This window comes from Glandiceps talaboti, chromosome 1 (assembly GCF_964340395.1).
Source record: "Glandiceps talaboti chromosome 1, keGlaTala1.1, whole genome shotgun sequence".
NCBI lineage: Eukaryota > Metazoa > Hemichordata > Enteropneusta > Spengelidae > Glandiceps > Glandiceps talaboti.
The window spans coordinates 8,286,873-8,309,038 of record NC_135549.1 but is presented as its reverse complement, the minus strand read 5'-3'; the positions used below and the strand labels follow the sequence as shown (position 1 = coordinate 8,309,038).

Genomic DNA, 22,166 nt, shown 5'->3' with positions numbered 1-22,166 from the left:
ACTCTTACTTCAGCTCGAAAAACGCAGACCCAATTTTAGACCAAACGAGTATGTAAAAAACGTACTTCAAAGGGTGGCATATATACGTATACAAATAAGGGGAGTAGTGTCCCCCCCCCCCCCCCGGCAAAGAATCCAGCGGCGACAGTCAGGGTAACCGTTACTACGTACAGCATACATGACATAGCAACGTCATAACATGTCTGCTTATCACAGGCTCAAGAGCTCTCTCCCTTTGGCTTGATGTGTTGTTTTGTTTACAAATATGACAACAAATAAAGGGAAACAAGATTAACACTCACAAACAAACAGACATTAATAGCAAGCAATGCCACACCACATTCATTGATTATGAATAATAGCAATTTTGCAAAAAGCATTGTTTTTATGTATGTTAGCAATGTACTGTTGTTAAATTTGCTATTTCACCATTTAATATTTATACAAACACAGTTACAAGTTATTGCATATGGAGCCCTAGTCTATCTGCTAGACCTCGGATGTTCTTCCGATAGAATACGACACACGCCCGAACATCGCTATCGAGGATGGAACATTCGGGCAAGCCTCACGTCACTGCGAACTTCGTTCGCTTATAGAAAGAAAGCCCGAACCACGAACGTCTAGCAGCAAGACTAATGGAGCCCAGGAACCGTGTTACAAACAAACAAACAAACAAACAAACAAACAAACAAACAAACAAACACACACACACACAAATAAATAAATATGCATCGGTAAATGAAATGTCATTTTAAACTCATGTATAACCATGTACATATTTATATATGGTCTGTTTACTATTGAAATAATTATATGCGAGGATTTAAATCTAGCGCACATTCAAAGATCAGGTGACCCATAGTCACATGACTTAGTGAAACACACTATCATCGTATTACTAGTGTTTCAGCCAGTTGACCTGTCCGCCCAGCTCGTGTTCGCCGACAGATTTTATACTTTTTTGTTTGGTTCATAACGTAGAAGAGGACAACGTAGCTGATTGGGTTCTGTTCTGGTAAGTGATGGTGTCAGATTTTACATTTACATCCCCGACGCAGATTTACACACCCCCGCGGGCCGCAGTGCGCAGAGCACCCCCAGTGTACGCACGATCGTACGAGAACGTAGAGGGGGCGAGAAAGTGACCAAATATTTGACTCCTTGTCAAGTGACCGAGACTAATCTTGGGGTGGTTCTGCTTGTAAAGCGGTGTACGACAGCCCTTTCTGGCAATGTCCCTAAACAAAAACAACAACAAGGAAATGGACGTTGCCGGAATCGAGTTCCGACTTACTCCTAGCTCCTTCTAGCACACTACACTTCTTTAGTACCTGAGGTGTTATTTCAAATGTAATGGGAATGTCTATGGTTTTGTAAATTGATAAAGACCGCATGATAATGAATATTCGCCAAATTTTGTGTATTTGGAACTAAAGTGTATATTCTAATCCATAGTACCGTTACTACCTGTATATTGTATACATTTTTGTTTTGTGTCATTGAAGATAATCATATTTGCATACAGCGGTCAGGGATTATGTGTAGTGATCTTTAGAACAGACAGATTACATAACCATGGCCATGTGAGATTGCAGGGCACCACATCATCCATCCACCATCGTTTATTATAATTTTAAATCAGTTGGCAACATTATCAAAGCTTGAAAGTGGTATTCCAGCAACTGTACATCACATCCACGGTCAACTTCAAGTCATTACATTGAAATTCTTACTGATAACATATGTACTTTTTCCATTTTGTCGAGCCAATTAGAGTAAACCTTATAAAGTACTCCAATGAACAAACAATGATTAGGGTTCTGCAAGTGTGAGTATGACTCATAATTATAATGATTATAATATCATAAATTACTCACCGTTTGTTTGGTGTAGTGACAAATGTGTACAAAGTACATGGATTGTGTTCAATTTCCTCATACCACTAGTACCAGGTGAAACTTGTGTGGGCTGATATTTATATACGTGTTAATGTTTAGTAGTGAATTCTGTCAAGGATTCTCCTCCATCCGGTTACAATGGTTGCTATTAAAATATTCATTTGTCCTTCAAATTGTACTGTGTCTGAATTTGTGAATAACATGACATAATTTACCATAGGATATTAATTTTTAAGAACAAGGTAGGCACGATAAGAGATAAATACCACTGATCAGATACAATATTTTATCTAACATGTAGGTACAGAATAATTATATCAGTGTGAATGAGATGGAAATCATCTGAAACAAAGTAGGCAATTTGACCCAAGTGCATGTATTATAAATAGTGTATTGGTAAGTGTAATGTACATCAAGGAATTATGGTCATTACCACTGTGCAGTAAGTGCTGCCTAATGATTTACTGGGTACATGTATGTATCAGTTCTTTTTTCAAATCTGATATATATCTGAATATCCAGACACCCAACAAAGTACATGTGCTAGAACACATCATACACATGCCTACACTCCCCTTCCAGTATTCACACAGACAAAACACATACACATAGGCACATACAGCCATACCCAGACAGTCATTTTGACATGCACCTAAGACATATGCCATATTTTAAAATTTTTGTTTGCTGTTTCTAAAGGTATACCTTGCATTGGAATACAATTAAGACCTAACAAATGTGACTTATGGTCAAGAGAAATCAAAACTAGTAATTAGTCTGATTTAGATGGGAAAGTGTAGTATAGTGTTTGTCTCATTGGAAATTACTTATATATATTGCAAAATAATCATCAGAGATAGCAAAGTAGATCTAGCTTGTTGGACATGGCCTTGTGTGTTAATGCTGACTAAAAACATGAACAATAAGGTTGACACTTCCCATATTTCTTGAGGTTTCTATGGGGTCAAAGGTTAGTTGCCACTTCATGTAGGTGGTATGTTGTACACGCACTACAACACTTTGTGTATACAAGTACTTCTGACTATCAGGGGAAGGTCACCAGAGTTCAAAGATATCATTGATGTTAGACTGAACAGACATGAGTATTGACAGTCTGGTAAAGTCTTAGACCTGTCAGAATTTCATTTTAATGTCTAGCCAACATTTAGAGTAACTATATGAGGTGTTAGACTGAAATATTTGGGTTTTTGGTGTTCCCACTACTATAGATCTCTCAACCTAAGGTCAGACGTTCGTGTAGGACATACTTCTAGTTGGAAGGGAGGTTACCAGCTGGAAAATATACTTGCTAGGAAATCAAAGAGAAATTTTTATGTACAGACTAAGTATATTTCCAAAGGTTGGTGAACAATGGTACGGTTTGACCTCAGTTATTGTGTCACATTGAATTGAGCAGCGATGCCCAAAGATATTCATTGTCGACTACAGTGTACATATGTATATGCCCATATTTGCAGTTATAGAAAGGGCAAAATATATTTACTTATGACTATCTTTGAATCTGCGTCATTCACACCTGTAGGAGTTGATACAACACATACATGTACATAGTGTTAAACTCTGTTACTATATGTATATACATATAAGTAGCAGTAAGTGGAAGTAGAAGAAGTAGAAATGGGTTGTTTGTAGCCCAGAGACTTTGTATTATCTGACTTGAAAATGTGGTTGACCAGAGCATATATACTGTCAAGCCAGTATGTCGAGTGAGATAGCCAAGTCTCTTGGCTAGGTTGTTTGTGGCCAAGTGATTATGTACGTCTTACGACTGCAGGTGAGGGTTTCAGCACAGGTCTGGGTTTGAATAATTTGGCATGTGAAATGTAGAAGAATGTCATTCAGGTTATGACCCTACCAAACAATGCAGGTGTTCCACAGGCTAGGCACTCTGGTTTCCACCTGCATGTGTCCTGTTATTAATAGGTTATATCTGTGGAATGTTTTGTGAATAAAGAAAATTTAAAATAAATAATCTTCCTCTGTATACTGAGAGTGAATGAAGCCAGTCATGATAAGGCCCCATCTAAATTTGTAGACAATGTGACAGTTTATATTCCTATTATTAGTATGATCAGGTGAGCTGCATATCTCTGAAGGACAGTCAACTGTATCACTCAAATAAGTTCATTGCAAGCATTTGTGTATCAGTACTGCTTTCAGTATTTATTAATCACAGAACTTCACTTATTGCTACATGTATTAGGGAATGGCCTATTTAAGGATTGCAGGATAGGATCACACTTAATTTTTAATTTTGTCTACACTAACATTCTGCCACACTTGAGTGCCCACTATTCATAATACAATACATATAGGAGAAAGCTCACATGTTTATTCTGGGTTAGGAAGCACAGTAACAAATCAGTACAAGATGTGTATGTGTAGATACATTTACATTTTATATGTCAATAACCTCACATGGTTTATCATTCCGCACTGAAAACCAGAGAAATTTTTTTACATTGCATTGGAAAAAATCTCTTGAAAAGCATAAGTGTTATCAAGTGTATCAGAAGACATTGATTGTTATTGATATATCATGCGTTCTTCAAGAAAGGAAAATTTCCAGGACTATTCCAATGGATTGGCCCCTTGCCATGTCTGTGCCTCCTATCTATGTACATCAGCCTGGCAATCAATGGTCATGGAAATCCTACTACACATTACATCAATGTCACTGTGGTGTCACCATACCACTTACATTACACCATTTGTATCCAAAACAACAAAAGCCTTTCCAAGGCTCAACATAGCTACATTAACCATGCTGACAAAACAACATTTTCACGCTTTTTTTCTGCAAACCGCTAGAAAATATTATTATTGTTATTCATTGAAAATTTTGACCAAAATGTCCTGTTTAGCCATTGTTTGGAAAGTTAATAACATCAATACCCGTAGCTTTCCAGTATTCTTCACTCACATAATCTTTAGTCTTTGCTAGTAGATAATCTTGTATACAGGCTTGCTGTCAAATTTGTTATTCTTATATTACTCATTGAAAATTTGATAAAAAATTGTTAGTTCGTCATTTGTTTTGATATATAACAATGACTTATTTTATTTATATACAGGCAATTTGTATACCAGAGTATCGGCAAGAAAATGATGGAAGCAGATAACAGTTGTGAAGATGAGACAGATATCTCAACAGTTACACCTAAGAGAAGAGTACAACGTCGTATCACCATAGAACCTGCTATTTTCATCTTTATGCTTGCATATACAATCTCTCAGACTATTAAAATACAATATATCCAGTATGAAGTGTCAAAAAGTCATAATGTCACTCATTCGTTGTCTCCAATGGGAGGTGGTATTTTACCAAAGAATGGTACATGCAAGAAACTGAATGAAAGTGATCCGGAGTATCAGTTACAGAATACGATACAGGCTGAATCTTCATATTGGAGTCTCTATTTTGATGTCTTGAGTTACTCACTTTCATTTATCACAGCACCTGTCATTGGTTCCTGGAGTGATAAAGCAGGACGTAAATTGGCATGTGTTATACCTTGTGCTGGAATGGCTATCTTCTCTGTTGTCTATTTGATTGTGATATATCTAGAATTACCCCTGCAGTACTTGTTTATTGCTGAAGTTGCACGTGGAGGAACAGGAAACTTTTTCACTGCCTTGTCTGGGTTCTTTGCGTATGTGTCAGACATAACAAATAAAGAACAAAGAACATACCGCATTGTTATAGTACAGTTTCTAAGTATCCTTGCAGCATCACTCTCACAAATTGGAATCGGCTACCTCCTGGAAGCAAAGGGTTTCGGTCTTCCATACATGCTGACATTAATCCTGATTGTCTTGACTGTACTGTACACCATAGTTTTAGTCCCAGAAACTATCATTTATGATCCAAATAACAGATTTACATTTAAGGAACAATTACGAGACATTTACAATTTGTTTGATGAGAACACCAATAGTCGTCGATGGATATTGATTGCACTTTTAACTAATGTGATGATAATAACCTTAGTTGTTAATTCAGCATTAAGTTTGACAGTCTTGTACGTGAAGGATTACCCATTCTGTTGGTCAGCCATTCTTATTGGTTTCTATGTAGCTGCCACATTGCTATGTAATGCTTTGGGTAAGTATTACATTTAGTTATATAAAGCAGACAACGGGAGCATATTAATGTCAAATTTTAAATTTGAATACATATTGTGTGACTTCTTGATTTGTAGCACTGTGATGTTACTCACTAGTTCTAATGAATGTTATTACTCCACTAAAAGATACAAATGTAGAAGTTCAACCACATAAATTCAACCACTGGCCCTGTATGTGTAACTAGATCTATGGTTCAGTGTATTAAAACTCATATCACGTGATAGGAATGTACCACGGCCAGGGATACTTCATTTTTTCCTTGACAACATATCATGTTCAGTCTTGTGGTTTCTTTGTTTTATCAATGAAAACACAGTGAAATTATTCTATTTATCATCTTCCTCCCCCCAATAAATCCCCCGCAATGACAAAATCCCACATGCACTACTTAGTTCATTGCCTTTGGCTATGCAACTACAGCATTTACCAAATATATTCCATGCCTTCCTGAACCCATTGATCATGTGAAATCAATGAATTGTTCAATTGAAAGTGTTTTCATCCATTTACTATTGTTCTGATGTCATTGATAACTCTGCCAGTACATTAAATTGTTGTCTTAGCCAGTGAAAACAGACCACCATACTTGTCTTCAATGAGAGTACATGTACAGTACAATATAATCTTTATTATAATGTATAAAAGTGTAGAAACTGGCCTGCCTTAACTGATGGTTTTGAGAAGCTAGCAATTGGTAGTTACATCTGTGTTCATCACCGCTGCATTACTGAATAAACTATTAATAGGATACTGTAGACATGGCTGGAATACATACAAGAATTAGTGGCTGTATGTAATTATATGTTGCCTACTATATCCTACAGGTATGATAGTGGGAGGAAAGTTGTTAACATGTTGCTTGGCTGACTTAGGAATGGTTCAAGTTGGTATATTGTCCTATATGGCGTCACTACTTTTGGTTGCATTTGCTTTTAATGCACCAATGATGTTCTTTGGTGAGTACAAAGCAAGTTATTAACAGCTCTTTATCAATTTACTTTCCAACAGTGTATCAATCTAGTAGGTTTATGTAGCTACACATTCTAATTTGACATAATAAAATGAACTAACTGACTTCAAAACACCTTGATAGTTTAGGTTTCTTAGCAAAAGAAATATATTCATGGAATTCTTTTTTCCATGTTTAGAAAACAGTATACACTTACATTAACAATACATAGAATTCCAAATGAAAGTGTTAAAACAAGAGATAATTCTTGCTACTTTCAAATAACCATTCCTCCAGAAATCTAGATTTTATGTAGTAAGTTTTGAGTACATACAAGAAATTGGTTTTCATGTTCAAAATTGTGTTTAGTATATTCAGAAAATGGACCAAGTTTCAAAAAATTCAATTCTGTCTGGAAAGCACTCATTATCTTTCCTTTCTAATTTGGATTAATTTTCAACACTTGGTCCAAATATCTTTTTATCATAAATCACATTGTTCATATATATTTCTGTTTTTTTCTTCTAAAACAACTGTATAGTGAAAACATGGTATAAAATGGTACAATATTTGAAATTGAATTGTCATACATTGTTGTATTCGTTGTACTAGATAATTTTATTATAGTGACTTGAGGTCATTGGAAGAATACTTTCCGGCCCATCAGGCTTATATTTCACCTTCACCAAAAATCAACACATTGATAGTACAGAGAAGATAAACTTAAAAAAAGTGAAATGACACATTTAGTGAGAAAGAAAATACAACTTGACTCCAATACAAACTTTCTTTCCATGTTATAAATGTGGTCTTGATGAATTAATTCTGCTGTGTTTCTAACCCAGATTGTCACCCAGTATTGCTTTATTTATTTATAATTTCATTGCTGGAGAAATGAATGTCTACAGTCATTTCAGCTAAAAAGCAAAGAAACCTTCATATTACCATTATGTTTTCCTTTCTTACCTGTCATAGGTGCTTTAGCGGGTGTGTTTAGTTTCTTAACCATACCAGTACTGAGAGCAAAGCTCTCAAAGTTAGTAACAGAATCAGAACAAGGTAAGATGTTCTCAAACAAAGACTTAGACTGTAAGATACGTCATGACGTTTCGCCCTCACCGGCCTCCTCTCACAGGGGTTGGCCGATGGTTGAGGGCGCCCCGTCATGGCGTACCTTACAGACTAACAAAGACTGTAATCATTTGTACTGTTATTGTCTAATTTTTGTCGATTTAGACATGTTAGATTTGTGTTGGTCCTGTATGTAACACTGTGATTTAGACATGTTAGATTTGTGTTGGTCCTGTATGTAACACTGTGATTTAGACATGTTAGATTTGTGTTGGTCCTGTGTGTAACACTGTGATTTAGACATGTTAGATTTGTGTTGATCCGGTATGTAACACTATGATTTAGACATGTTAGATTTGTGTTGGTCCGGTATGTAACACTGTGATTTAGACATGTTAGATTTGTGTTGGTCCTGTATGTAACACTATTATTTAGACATGTTAGATTTGTGTTGGTCCTGTTTGTAACACTGTGATTTAGACATGTTAGATTTGTGTTGGTCCTGTGTGTAACACTGTGATTTAGACATGTTAGATTTGTGTTGGTCCTGTGTGTAACACTGTGATTTAGACATGTTAGATTTGTGTTGGTCCGGTATGTAACACTGTGATTTAGACATGTTAGATTTGTTTGGTCATGTTACATACACTGTGATTTAGACACATGATTTGTGTTAGGCGAGTGACACTACATGTATGTATCTGTGTAGTGTTAAGCTCATAACACTGTGATTAAAAACATCAGCGTTCCAGGCTGGTAACATTATGATATAAATGTCTTAGAGTTGTGTTTTAGTCTAGGTTGTAACTTTGATTAATCACAGTAATTATAGTATCAAGCCTGTAATACTTTGTTTTTTCAAATCTTCCAGGTACTGTATTTGCCACAGCAGGAAGCTTTGAAAGCATAGGAATGTGTTTCTCTCCAGTCATTTTCAACACTATATATGCAGAAACTGTATCCACCTTGCCAGGACTGGTCTTTGTAACCATGGCAGCCTGCCTCATTCTCTGTATTATCATCACTGCGTAAGAAATTAATTATAATAATTCCTATCAAATTATATTGTTTATAGTGTCTTGTGGAAGCCAATATATTTTTGAGACATTCTTTAAAAACATGTAGGTTAGTAAGTGTGGTTTTCAGTAAAAATATTAAATGTACTGAAAATTGAAAATTACAATAAGGCAAGTACAGCTGGTGATATGGCATGTGTTATTAATGGTGACTGATTTCTGGCATGCAAATACGTTTTACATTTTGTTATTATTTGAACCAGAAATTGATATAATTATATAATAAATAATTTTTTTTCTAAGTAATTTATGTTGAAGATCATTGTTACATTTGTAACACTTGGGAATCATTGGTTACACACAGAAGAGAAGACAATTATTTCCAAAATGATTAAATTAATTTCAGATATAGGGCTCGTAGATACAGCTGGAACTGTAACATCGCAATATAATGAAACTCATAATCTTGTGTATCAAAGTCATATGGCATCTCACGGTTTACGTATTTACCAGAATCCTGTATCTGTTTATCCCACATTTCTATCATCCTGACAGTTTGCAAAAAAAACAAAAACATGATAGTAAATAGATTTTAAATATTAGCTTCATTAGGGCCAAATTATTGTAAAAAGTTATAGTGATGACAATTCATCAAATGCTTTATCAGAACCATTCATTTGTATTTTTATTTTCAGAATCTTACAAGTGAAAGAACCGAAGTCAGACTATATACCATTACCTGGTAAGGTGATAATACCAGAAAATGGAAGTATCAATGGCTAGAGTTGTGCACACACCTAATCTATAAATGGTGCGACATTGATTTTGGACTTTATACACTCTATGACAGTACTCGTTGTCATCTCAGGTTTCCAGTGGAAAGAGCAGTCTTCTCAACTAGAAATAAACATTGGTGTAAAGCAGTTATTTGATAAATCACAGTACTCCTGAAATATTTATCTTGTAAGGCTTATGAATTCCAAGAAGTTACCACTAGGTATTGTGACCAATAGATATGTCGTAGCTTGGAGCAGTTTTTTTTTTTATAAATATATACCATGACACAAATCATGCCATCACGGTCAAGACTTAAGAGGATATTTAAATTTTAACATGTATCATAGAAAATTACTTAACTTATAACTAGATATGTTGTATAGCAAGAAATTTGTAGCAGCTTAGTTTGTATAATACTTTGAATTGAAGCAGTATCACTTATGAATCTCCAGGATATTGGATTTTAATTTAAACTCTATTTTAGAAAATCTCTTGACAATTATCAGGTCTGTGTGCATAATGCCACAACCCGAATCATCATATGTATTTTAGATATTGATCACTTGAATTTTAACTAGCTCTGCTGTATATTGTATCAGCTTTGTTTACATAATGTCTTGCCATAAAACACTTTCAGACTGACACTTGCAGGATATGCAAGACCAGATTTTAGAAATAACTTGATATTTAAATCATGGAGATCATATATTGAAAAAAAAAATGGTTGCATGTCTTTATTACTCAAGAAGTACAAAAATACTGCATTTGGTATCTTTCAGATGAACCTCTTACTTTCTTGACACTTTGGAAAGTGGCATTTCAAAATTAGCATTTCAAAGTGTTGAGTAATTGTTTAGTAAGTTGAGATACTCTAAATTGATGACATTTCATTGTCAAATATTAGTAATGTGATCCTTTCTTTATACTTCATCACAGAAAGAACAAGAAGTTGTTCTTTGCAACTGATGATAGGAAATCACGTATGTGGAAATTAACAACTAATAAATTCTTACTTGTTTCTGTATGACAACGTAAGACTAGAACAACATTGCAATAGACTTGTTGCTGGTTCCAAGATGCACAGTGTGTCTCCCCATACAACTCATTCTATAAACTTGGTTTATGGAAATTTAACAAATCGATTAGATTACACACGAGTGGACAATTTACACATCAGTTAAGTACTGGGCCTAATGGGGGTCACTGATATATACCCTGAATTTGCAGCAAATGGTTGTTTAAAGCAATATCATTTACATATGTGGCACAATTGGTCACCAAATGAAAGTCTTGTTTGTTCAAGTATATATTTAACTGGCCATACATATATACACCAAATACTAAGCTTAAATGGAAATAATGATACTAATAATGCTAGTTTTATAATAGCGCTTTCCCACTCTATGCTCAAAAAGCTTTACAATTATTACCCGTGGCACAAACCTATGGTGGCACAATGGCACCGTTTACTTTCTCAAGTCCCAGGGGAGCATATAATCCATTGCTCATGCACATGGTGCATGTATACATGTATACATTGAATACAGGTGTAATGCTATATATGTAACGATTGGGTTCCACTTCATTACCATCTATCTAAGGCAAGGAGAGAGGTAGGCTTACAGCTACGCTGGATCTCAGACCACTCTATAGTGGTCTGATGCTGGATCGTGTCGTCCAAAGTGACGCCACAAAGAGACATATGCTCCGTTATTGATCTGGTTTATGATTTTACTATTGGCATGCATACAGCAAGACACTCAAAGATACATATCTTCTCAACAATTGAAAGTTACAGTACTGAGTACTCTATCGAGGCTTAACTCTCCCATCCTGCTAGCTAGCTTCATCAGCTTGCCCACGCGTGTCCGAAAGCTGAAGCCAAAGTCATGTCAAATCCAGTCCTCCTAACAACCTTATACTCTCATATTTGTAGCATCATCTTTGGGCGTGACAGAAATATGAAAAATACTTCAAATGATACATTGTAATCGTATTCGTCATTGCTGTGGTGAAAGATACTTGTTTTGGTGGAAGTTCTGGATGAAGTTATAAATCTACTTATATCAGAAATAAAGATGACAAATCAATGTACATTGCAGTTTCCTGGCCACGTCAACGGAAGTGATGTTAACGGTAACATACTGTATGCATGCACTATTGTTTGAATACAACTGATGCTACCTTCCTTATTCTTATGATTCTATTCAGTGCGATGATATATCAGCAAAAACGACCTTGGCATTGTCATAAGTAATTACTGGGATGCAAACCATGTGCAAACCCCAAGGTGGGGTTTTCCAAATAACCCCCTCCCAATGTCACACACAGTCACGGTGCCTCACGAACTCCCGTCAAACGCGTTTATTTCGACGAACACGACTTCAAGAGTTCACGAACTTTATTCTATTTTAATACAATGTAATGATCAACGAGTGTGAAGCTACCATCATATTCATATTCATATTCACTTTCAAAGTTGACCTCTACTCTCAATGTGAATATGATGATAGCTTCACACGTTCATCATCAGATTCGAAGTCTTCCGAATGGGTACAAACAAGCGTTCGGCAAATCACAAATCCTTCATTGGCAGGTTGAAATAATGTGATTGTAGTTACTTTTCACTTGATTAGCGTGGATTTGCATGCTTTCTTCTTATTTTTGCCAGAGTATCCAATTTGCAATTTCCAATGAATTATTGTTGTCATATAAAAAACTAATTTGGATGTTTAGTATGCCTTTCCCATATCTTTGAAAATGAAATATCAATATTTGGCCATGGGTGTACAAAAAACCTGTATGAGTAATGTAATAAAATACGGCCTGGCTGCAGTGTGTTTTGATTTCCCGCAGTGCTGCTATCTTTGAAACCCTACTTAACACTTACACTGGTGAAATTTACACAAAATAGTGTTGTCAAGACCACAATTATCACAATGTGTGTAGTTCCCTTGATTGGGATCGGTCAACGCAATCGATTGTGAAAAATAATGGTCCATGATAACAATAATTCATGGTGCAAATTGGATACTCTGGCAAAAATAACAAGAGAGCATGCAAATCCATCAAGTGAAAAGTAATTACAATCACATGATTTCAACCTGCCAATGAAGGATATGTGATTTGCCGAACGCATGTTCATAGCCATTCGGAAGTACTTCGAATCTGATGATGAGGTGTAAGCTATCATCATATTCACATTGATCGTAGAGGTCAACTTTTGAAAGTGAAGATGAATATGAATATGATGGTAGCTTCACACTCGTTAATGATTAACATTTTGTTGCGGGCAAACTGTAAAGGTCATTGTAGGAATACTCAACCGAAGGTCATAAGTGTATAAATTTTGTTGTGACATTGTGGGGACGTGTACAAGTGGCATAAAGCAGAAATTAAGGTATGAATCAGTTGTATCACAGTCAACGATCAATGTTAATGACTTTACAATGTAAGCTTATCGTAGATCAATATGGGACAAACGGAAATACATGGTACATAATAACATAACTCACAACTGCTATATTGGTAGGCCAGTGAAAATGTGCGGCGTGTTTGTTGAATTGCCTAGTACCAGTACCATTTTACTCTTAACAACCACTTCAGTCTACCAAGTAAACTTAACTGAGAAAACACGCATACCAAACGTGCGTGTATTCCGTTATCCAGTATATACCGGTACTCACAATATGCCTTGATGTTTGATGTTTGATCTTTTTGTCTCTTTAGATATAACATTCTATGCACGTAGACATGTTACCTTCCGTAGTTTTAGCAGTACAGTGTGCCATTATCTTTGGTGGTGCATTTGCTGCAACTGTGGTACTATTGGTACAACTAAAGCCTGGTTGGCTGTATAACTTATATACAAGGTAATACGTGGAGGTTTACTAGATACATACTAAAGACCTTAAAACTTCTGTTTGATCAAAAATTAAGAAGATGAGTCCGTCAGATTTGACTCTATTGGCATTCCCAACTTGACAGCAACCAAAGACAATGAAAAATTGTCAAAATGAATATCAGCATACATTGGCAATGTCATGAAAAAAGTTCATATATGTACAGACACAAATGTACTGTTATGTGTCAAGTAGATTACACCATAGTTTTGTCTGCAGTTACAATATTTGTAGTCTCGTGACTATCGTCCCTTTGTACGTAAGGTACACGAAGTGCGCCCCGAGCGGCGAAGCCGCGAGAAGTGACTTTGGTCACTAGTCATATCCCGATCCCGCACTTCTAGCGGCTTTGTCACTCGGGGCGCACTTCGTGAGCCTTACGTACAAAAGGACGATATTGTCACAAGTCTGGCAGCGAGACTACAATATTTCTAACTACGGACAAAACTGCTTAGTTTGTGCATAGACCCTCGGAGGGTCTAGGTTTATGTAAACCCTGGCACGTTCTTCCGCCCTCAGTCAACTGTCTTTGGGGAATGTCAAAATGATTCAGTCGAGTACTACTTTTTATTCATCGAATATTTTCCACTAGAATACACGTGAAAAGTAAATAATTTGTATATTCTTCTTCTTACAGATTTCGCCTATATATTGCAGGTATGTCTATCAACTATATAAAAGCCGGTGAATATACCTATTGTTATGCAGACAGAGGCAGAGGGAAGTCTACAAAACCTCCCTTGTTATTCTTGCATGGATTTTCCACAAGTAAAGATATGTGGGCGAACATAGTAAAGGTAGGATAGGTCGTGTTACATTTACTTTCAATTTGCATTGTAAAAATATTACAATCATTACTCAATTAAAGGGGAATAAGCTGGGATATATATATATATATATATATATATATATATATATATATATATATATATATATATATATATATATATATATATATATATATATATATATAGTTTTATACAAAACTATTGCGCTCTGCCACTGCGGTATAGAGCACTGCCTTAGTAGATTGATACTCACCGAGTTATATATATATATATATATATATATATATATAAATATATATATATATATATATATATATATATATATATATCGAGGAACCACTAGTCTACTGAAAATGTGATATTTTTGTAGCATGTGATCATGATGATTCAACCTGGAAGATAGTATTTGTTTGCAAATCATATGCCTTATGTTCGATCTGAAACATTTAGCGCAGAAGCGTGTGGATGAGCGTTAAAAGTTATTATTATCAGTTACAATAATTGAGATCTTTCTTGACATTGTAGAGGTTACCAAAAGACTTGCATATCGTACTTGTGGACATGCCAGGCCATGGTGATACAACTCAAAAACTGAAAACTGACCATTCATATGTTGCCCAGGCTAACAAGATACATCAGGTAAGTGGATGGTATACACGTTATACTATATTCACAAAACACTTTGATTGATTGATTTGATTGATTGATTGATTGATTGATTGATTGATTGATTGATTGATTGATTGATTGATTGATTGATTGATTGATTGATTGATTGATTGATTGATTGATTGATTGATTGATTGATTGATTGATTGATTGATTGAGTGAGTGAGTGAGTGAGTGATTGATTGATTGTTGCGCAAATGATTATTGACTTTGAGTAGTTACAATGTATATGCATTACAAAGTGTCTGGCTGACTGGCTGCATGAATGATACATGCAAGTCTCTGTATGAAAGGTCAAAATCCACTAACTGGCTCGATTACAATGCACTTGGTGATGACGCTCCTTGTTAAGTGGTATCAAGGCAAGTAGTCTAAGATCATCATTGCTTTCTTTGTGATATGCGCTGGCGGAAATAGTATTTGTTTGTTCATGAGACAAACTCGGAATTGAAGGTGTTGGGCTGTTTTGGTGATGATGTTCCGAGAAGTATCTGAAATTATTGTTGTCGTCCGTCAATGACGTCACTTTTGCTATTTTATTTTCACAGCCGATATGTAACTTTATATTGATCCAAAAGTTATCAGGTTGCTCCTCTAAAGTGCGTATTGAAAGACGACTTAAAGTTTGGCTTTTACATTTTATCTAAATCTCTTTCTCAATAGTTTGTAGAAGCCTATGGTCTAAATAAATCTCGATTTCATTTAATCGGAGCTTCCATGGGTGGCGCTGTTGCTGGTACTTATGCATCATTATTTGCAAAGGAACTTGTTAAACTGACATTGATGTGTCCGGCAGGTAGGGACAATTTTTATTTGTTGGTACAAGACATGTATGTGCACATCGAATCAGGGCAATATTTTTCCGTATTACCCGGGCACGCTTTGCCCAAGTATGGCAAGTTACGCATTCATCGATATCCCGTTCGCTCAGTGATTTGGCTTTGAGCTTTGTTAATTTATTCACTATTTTTAGATGTTTGCGAATAAAATAAAAATTTACTGTCAATTTATGTGATTTTGTGATTCAAATGATGTTTCTGTCCCACTACAGGGGTATATGATAATCACAAAATATGAACAAGTTTTCTTTTAACTTTTTATGGTACATTGTAATATGTATGTAGTCAATTCAACTCGATCGGGGGTTACAACTTTGTAACCCCCGATCAAAGCATGTCTTGATATCCGATGTGGCATGGACGTACTATCGAGAGTTTGCCATTAGGCCGATGACTAAAAAAACCTATATTGAATCATACCGTGTATTTCCTCTCAGGTATGATAACACCAAAGGACAGCCCTTATTATGAAGGCTTAAAGAGTGGAAAATCTAATGTTCTTGTAGCAAGAAACGGAGAAGAACTAAAGGCGACACTTAAAGCTTGTTTGTATTCGGAACTAAAACTTCCAAACTGGGTAAGTGTTCATTAAGTAGGATGTGTCATAGAGTAGTAAATTATAATAGAAATTACAGACTCTTGTCTTAATTATACAAACTGGTCATGATAACATGTACAGACTATCAACATGGACTTGGGGAACAACCTAGTGAAGTGTAAATGGCATGGTGGTCTTTACAAACGTTAACGTAATTTTATCACACTTCATAATAATGATGTTGAAAAACAGGGCGGTCTAACAACATTATATTAGCACTATTGGGATTGGAAAGGTAACTTTAATTGTTAGTTTTCTTCACAATTATGTGGACTCTTTTGAAATGTTTCTCAACGTTGTTACCTCGAACTACTTTTAAACTATTTAGCAGTGTCTTACCGAGTGTCTGGGTAAGGGTTATTGTATATTGAGAGGTTTTAGATTATATCTGTAAATTGATTGTATACTAAGTTATATTGTAGGGTTGTCAAACCATACCATGTACATGTACTATGTTTGTTTGGAGTTTACCAATGCAATCTGTCATTATTTTCGATTTTTTTTTCTATAGGTCTTCAACATGGTATTTCAAGCGAGGGAGCAACACAGGGAATTTTTTCAGCATCGTAAGTGCTAATTTAACCAATTGTTAAAAATATTAAACTGTATGGTAAAATGTGTAGTATTTCACACACACACACACACACACACACACACACACACACACACACACACACACACACACACACACACATACACACACACACACACACACACACACACACACACCCAGTCACCCCCTCCCAACACACACACACACACACACACACACACACACACACGTGTGTTTTTAACAAACCTGAAAAGCAATTAACAAGCTATAAGATTCGATGAAATCATACATGTGTTCAGAATGCTACTATGCATGTATTTTACATTTGTGATCTCTTTTTGTTCAGTACGTCGTTACAATAATTACGTCATGTTTTTCATAAATTGCCACACTGTGACTTCGTACAAACAATACAACAGGCAGATGGATCGAATAAATTGTGAAAATAATTTGTTCCACACTATACTTAACATGCCTTAACAAATCTGTGTTATTTCTGATATTTCTGTAGTGATGACAGAACTATTAAACCACAAGGAAGGGTTACAGGAGAGATTGCCAGATATCAAAACTCCGACACAAGTGATTTGGGGTCAGAACGACCAGGTAATATAAAGCTTTGCCGGCAAAGAGTAACAACATGAATGATTCAGGAGTGAATTTGAAATATCAAGGTTTTAATAAATTTGTTACATTACGGTTGTCTTAAAGTACTCATTGCTAACTGGGAAAAACAACTGTACAGCTGTACAGGCAGCATATTGATTCTCTACACATGTACATCATAGAGGGCGCCCTACTGTTGTACCAGATCGTTATCACCTCGAGAACCGAAGCACACTTTAGCACAGGCATCAAACTTCGTACAGCTTTGGTATACAGAATTCTGTTATGCTACCTGTTGAGTAATATTCCTATTTAAATTTGTCAATTTGGTATAGCATGCGATTTCTATCTGGGCGTTCTAATTTCCCTGTGTCACACTTTATTAGCATTCCAAAAAGCATTACTGTCCCATCGGTTGCATTTCGTTGTATTTGAAGTATAATTCAAGCCATATTGGACATATTTCAGACAAAGATAGCAGTCTGTGAAAAACTGTTATTAGGTATTCACGTCTTTAACTTAGAAAAAATATCTATGAAAATATAGACGCCCGTAACAAATTAGTTACGTGTGGACTAAGATCTCTATTTTGTTCTGTGTTTCCTCCTTTCTTAAGATTATAGATGTATCTGGCGTGGATGTAATTAAGAAAGAATTGAAGACACTTGAGCGTGTAGATATCCTTGAAGAATGCGGACATAATATATCCATGGAAAAACCGGCAAAGGCTGCTCAAGCTCTGAGAGTATTCATGGATTGAGTATCAGAACTCGCGTTAGGTAGTCAAGTCGTTCAAACTAAAACCGTCCTTTCTTGTCAATTGTAAAGCTGTCTGTCACACTTTCCTCAGTACATCAACCAAACTGTTGCCTTAATAAGGCAAACTGTCTTTTCAATAAAATAAACCACACATGATATCTTACAGTTACGTGGACAGTAGTATTTCAATCGTGTGTATGAAACAGCTTGAGTTGCCTTGACAACTATTGGTAGTATGTCTTGTCTCCAATAATGTTGTCAATGTAGTAGGGGGCTATACCGTTGGAGTCTTTTTCTTTTCTTGTCGGCCATCCTGACTGTGACATAAAAATAAAAAGTCTATCCCATCGAACTCGATATCAAGAACGTATGTGCATTCATAAAAACAAAGCGGAAGCTGTTCTTAGACTACCCAGTCTAAAATATACAGTGTACACATGTAAAGTAACACAGATTTACATAAATGACATATACAAACATCACATGATGTTGTCACTGCGAAAAAACCTGTCTGTGAGTGATATGACAGTTAATTTAATGGCGTGTTGAACGTGTCATTTCCAAAATAGTCAAAATCAAAGGAAGAAAACGACAATGAGCAACTCAATTTTGTTTCTTTTCAATGAAATAAAAGAAATTATTCGGTCGTGAGAAAACACAATTATACATATCGTGATTGCCTATAGCATGAAATATATTAAATATATTGCAAATGGGCACAGTTGTTTGTTGCTTGTCCAACAATAGACTGACATCGCTTGATTTTACGACTGTCACGACACATATTTCAGTGGATATTTTGCTCGTGGGTATTTCACCCCCCTTCCCCCGATTTGATTCCTTCAAACCATCAATAATTATTGCCTGTATTCATTTCCATATTGATTCACAGTTTTACACTGTTTGAAGAAACATTTCAGTCGCGAATATTTATTATTTAAATTCTGAAATTCTGAAATGCATGGCTCGAAAATACGGATGTATTATTAACATGTGATTCAGTAAATACGTTTAACACACACACACACACACACACACACATATATATATATATATATATATATATATATATATATATATATATGTATATATATATATTTTATATATATATATATATATATATATATATATATATATATATATATATATATATATATATATATATATCATATGATTTATTCATAATTATTTTTAAAAAAACACTAACCTCTTCTTCTAAATAAATAAGTCTTCGAAACTCCAGGTAGGTTTCCTTTAATAGAAGTGCAGCTTTGTGGTAGCACAACTATCCTATATAGAAGACGTGAGGGGCGTAGTATGCACTCTTTTAAAATGTAAAGTTACAAACTTCACAGATTATTATTTCCGCTGATAGAGCACTGAATTGGATATGAAATTTAGGATATCCAATGAAGAAAGAAGTGTCTTTTGGAAAAATAATTCCTCTTCTAGCAGATACAGTTGCCAGAGTGAAAAAAACAACTTTGATTTATAAATGTACTGATATTTATGACCACCCTACACTAACCCCAAGGCTACCCTCGTCTGAATATTTTACACAATTTTAAGAAACGTCTCTACAAAATGTACCTTAAATCCCTTAAATCACTCGGTCAATTGGGACAACAGATCGGGGTATTGCCATTCTGTACTTTTAAAGTTGATTGTCAACTGCTGATATGAACAAAGTACTTCGCGACATATTGTTGTAGAGAATATGAAGGAGACACTTCACTCAAGGTATTGGATGAAATCAATGGACTGGAACTGCATAATAATCTCACTAGAATATCTCATTGATACCGCGTTGAAGTGAAACAAAATGTTGATCAAACCGTGGACTCACAGGTGGCTTTGAATCTGACGATACCCCACACACATCTAGAGAAATGACTCTATCTAGCACCACATTCCGTGATGGCAACCTCAACCAATGTGGCTATTTGTTTTATATGTTATCGTGTTTGAACACAGTTTTGTAAAATTGTGACTCAGTGGTCGATTTCGCTCAAAATCATCACCATGATATACACGAGTAATGGTCAGCTGATATTGGTTTAAGGGTAAAATAACAATGATCAAATTTGGCTTAAAATTGATATTATAAGCATTTTTGCGATTATTTCTAAATACATTAAATGTAACTACAGGTCAATGGCATTTTCCTCGTCAAGACGGACAATCAGTATGATAAAAATGAAAGTGACTAATATAAGCTGTTATTAGTTAGAAGGTCAATATTTGATCTATCTAATGCACGTTACATGGTGTATTTAATACCAAGGAACGACTTTATGAGCTTAAAGGGTGGTTTTGTGAAAAAATACGACATTTATAAATCAGTACGTTTTGTATTAATGTACTTTGAAATACACGGATGCTGCTTCAAACAATCAGTTTGCATCCTGCAGGATAGTTGTAATTCATTGCGCGATGGAGCAATACATCGTGTCAACGAAGCAAAACAATGGCTTATGATAGGTTTTTATAACATCCCTGTCAGTGATCGAATCAATGTGGCGCCGTTAGACTCAATCAATAACGTTGACATGCATTAAAACACTTCAACACGATTCTTTCCAGTCTTAATACATTAATGCCTCAATGTGAGATCATAATTAATGAGTTTGTCGACAGTTAAATTACTTTGCTTCGTTAGAATGAAAGTTATGCTTAAAAGCGACATATGAATACAGCAAGACCATTGTTTCATTGACGTAGAAGACATGTACAATCCAAGATAAACAAAATAAATAAATAATAAATCGTGAGTACTATACCTGGGGATGTGAATGAAACCTGTTTTAGTCGCTGGCTATTATATTACTAAATATATGAGTAAGTGATCTTTTCTGATAAATGGCCTTTTGACCTCAAACTGCAATGTATATAATTACCAACTCTACATTCGATGTATTCTATTGATATGTAACCCGTTCCTTTTCCCAGACTATGTCGTTGTCTTTTTTTTCTTGTATTGTCGATTTTTTCTGTGTATAAATTGTTTAAGGAACGCCTAATAAACATGTACACACAAAGATAAAAAAAACAACATATAAGTGACGTTTGCTTGCGTTCAGTCTTTCAATCTTTAGTTTTGTGAGATGGTTTCTTAATCCAGCATATTACGAACCCAAACTCTAAATTCGGAAATGATTAAATATAGTTCCAATCACACAGTAAGATATTCATTACGCATTTAGGTATTTACAGAGTGACATTATAGGAAGCAATATAAAATTCAAATCAAACAAGAGACAGCTTTATAATGAATCAGTATGAACTGCCTACTAATCAAAGTCACCAGTGTGTGTTAAATATAAAAGACATCAGGTAATTGGCTATATCGTATATACACACTTTCTTTATTAATAATATACGTATGCATAGCTGACGACTTTATTAATCGCGAGTAAATGTCACTCCTTTGTTCCGAGATGAAGATTAATTATCATATTTCATAATGTAAACGGGAGGAAGTTCTTTGATTAATAATTTACCTGTCGTGTGCATATATCTGTCATTGGCTACGGCTTAAAGACTGATATCTCGTGTATATTTTAGTACATACTGAATTGAAGTACGTGGA

At 35.3% G+C, this 22,166-nt stretch overlaps 2 protein-coding genes across 2 annotated transcripts; both read left to right on the top strand.

Moving 5' to 3' along the window:
- The first annotated feature begins 911 nt into the window (after positions 1 to 911).
- LOC144441915 (proton-coupled folate transporter-like) lies at positions 912 to 10,600 on the top strand. The gene is made up of 6 exons (XM_078131177.1): positions 912 to 1,018; positions 4,997 to 6,027; positions 6,875 to 7,006; positions 7,975 to 8,058; positions 8,942 to 9,098; positions 9,782 to 10,600. The coding sequence occupies exons 2-6, from the start codon at positions 5,028 to 5,030 to the stop codon at positions 9,867 to 9,869; spliced, it is 1,461 nt and encodes a 486-aa protein (XP_077987303.1). The 5' UTR covers positions 912 to 1,018; positions 4,997 to 5,027; the 3' UTR covers positions 9,870 to 10,600.
- A 3,004-nt stretch (positions 10,601 to 13,604) lies between these two features.
- On the top strand, positions 13,605 to 18,578 carry LOC144441843 (monoacylglycerol lipase ABHD6-like). Its single transcript, XM_078131139.1, has 8 exons — positions 13,605 to 13,735; positions 14,403 to 14,562; positions 15,079 to 15,192; positions 15,886 to 16,018; positions 16,499 to 16,638; positions 17,171 to 17,225; positions 17,724 to 17,818; positions 18,435 to 18,578. The coding sequence occupies exons 1-8, from the start codon at positions 13,605 to 13,607 to the stop codon at positions 18,576 to 18,578; spliced, it is 972 nt and encodes a 323-aa protein (XP_077987265.1).
- Positions 18,579 to 22,166: the final 3,588 nt, after the last annotated feature.

Bases quoted from the DNA above. Each gene is read 5' to 3' on its own strand.
- LOC144441915 (XM_078131177.1), top strand. From the start codon at position 5,028: ATGATGGAAGCAGATAACAGTTGTGAAGATGAGACAGATATCTCAACA. The intron at 7,007-7,974 runs GTGAGTACAAAG...TACCTGTCATAG, and splicing joins TGCACCAATGATGTTCTTTG to GTGCTTTAGCGGGTGTGTTT. The intron at 9,099-9,781 runs GTAAGAAATTAA...TTTTATTTTCAG, and splicing joins CTCTGTATTATCATCACTGC to AATCTTACAAGTGAAAGAAC.
- LOC144441843 (XM_078131139.1), top strand. From the start codon at position 13,605: ATGCACGTAGACATGTTACCTTCCGTAGTTTTAGCAGTACAGTGTGCC. The intron at 17,226-17,723 runs GTAAGTGCTAAT...ATATTTCTGTAG, and splicing joins CAGGGAATTTTTTCAGCATC to TGATGACAGAACTATTAAAC. The intron at 17,819-18,434 runs GTAATATAAAGC...TCCTTTCTTAAG, and splicing joins TTTGGGGTCAGAACGACCAG to ATTATAGATGTATCTGGCGT.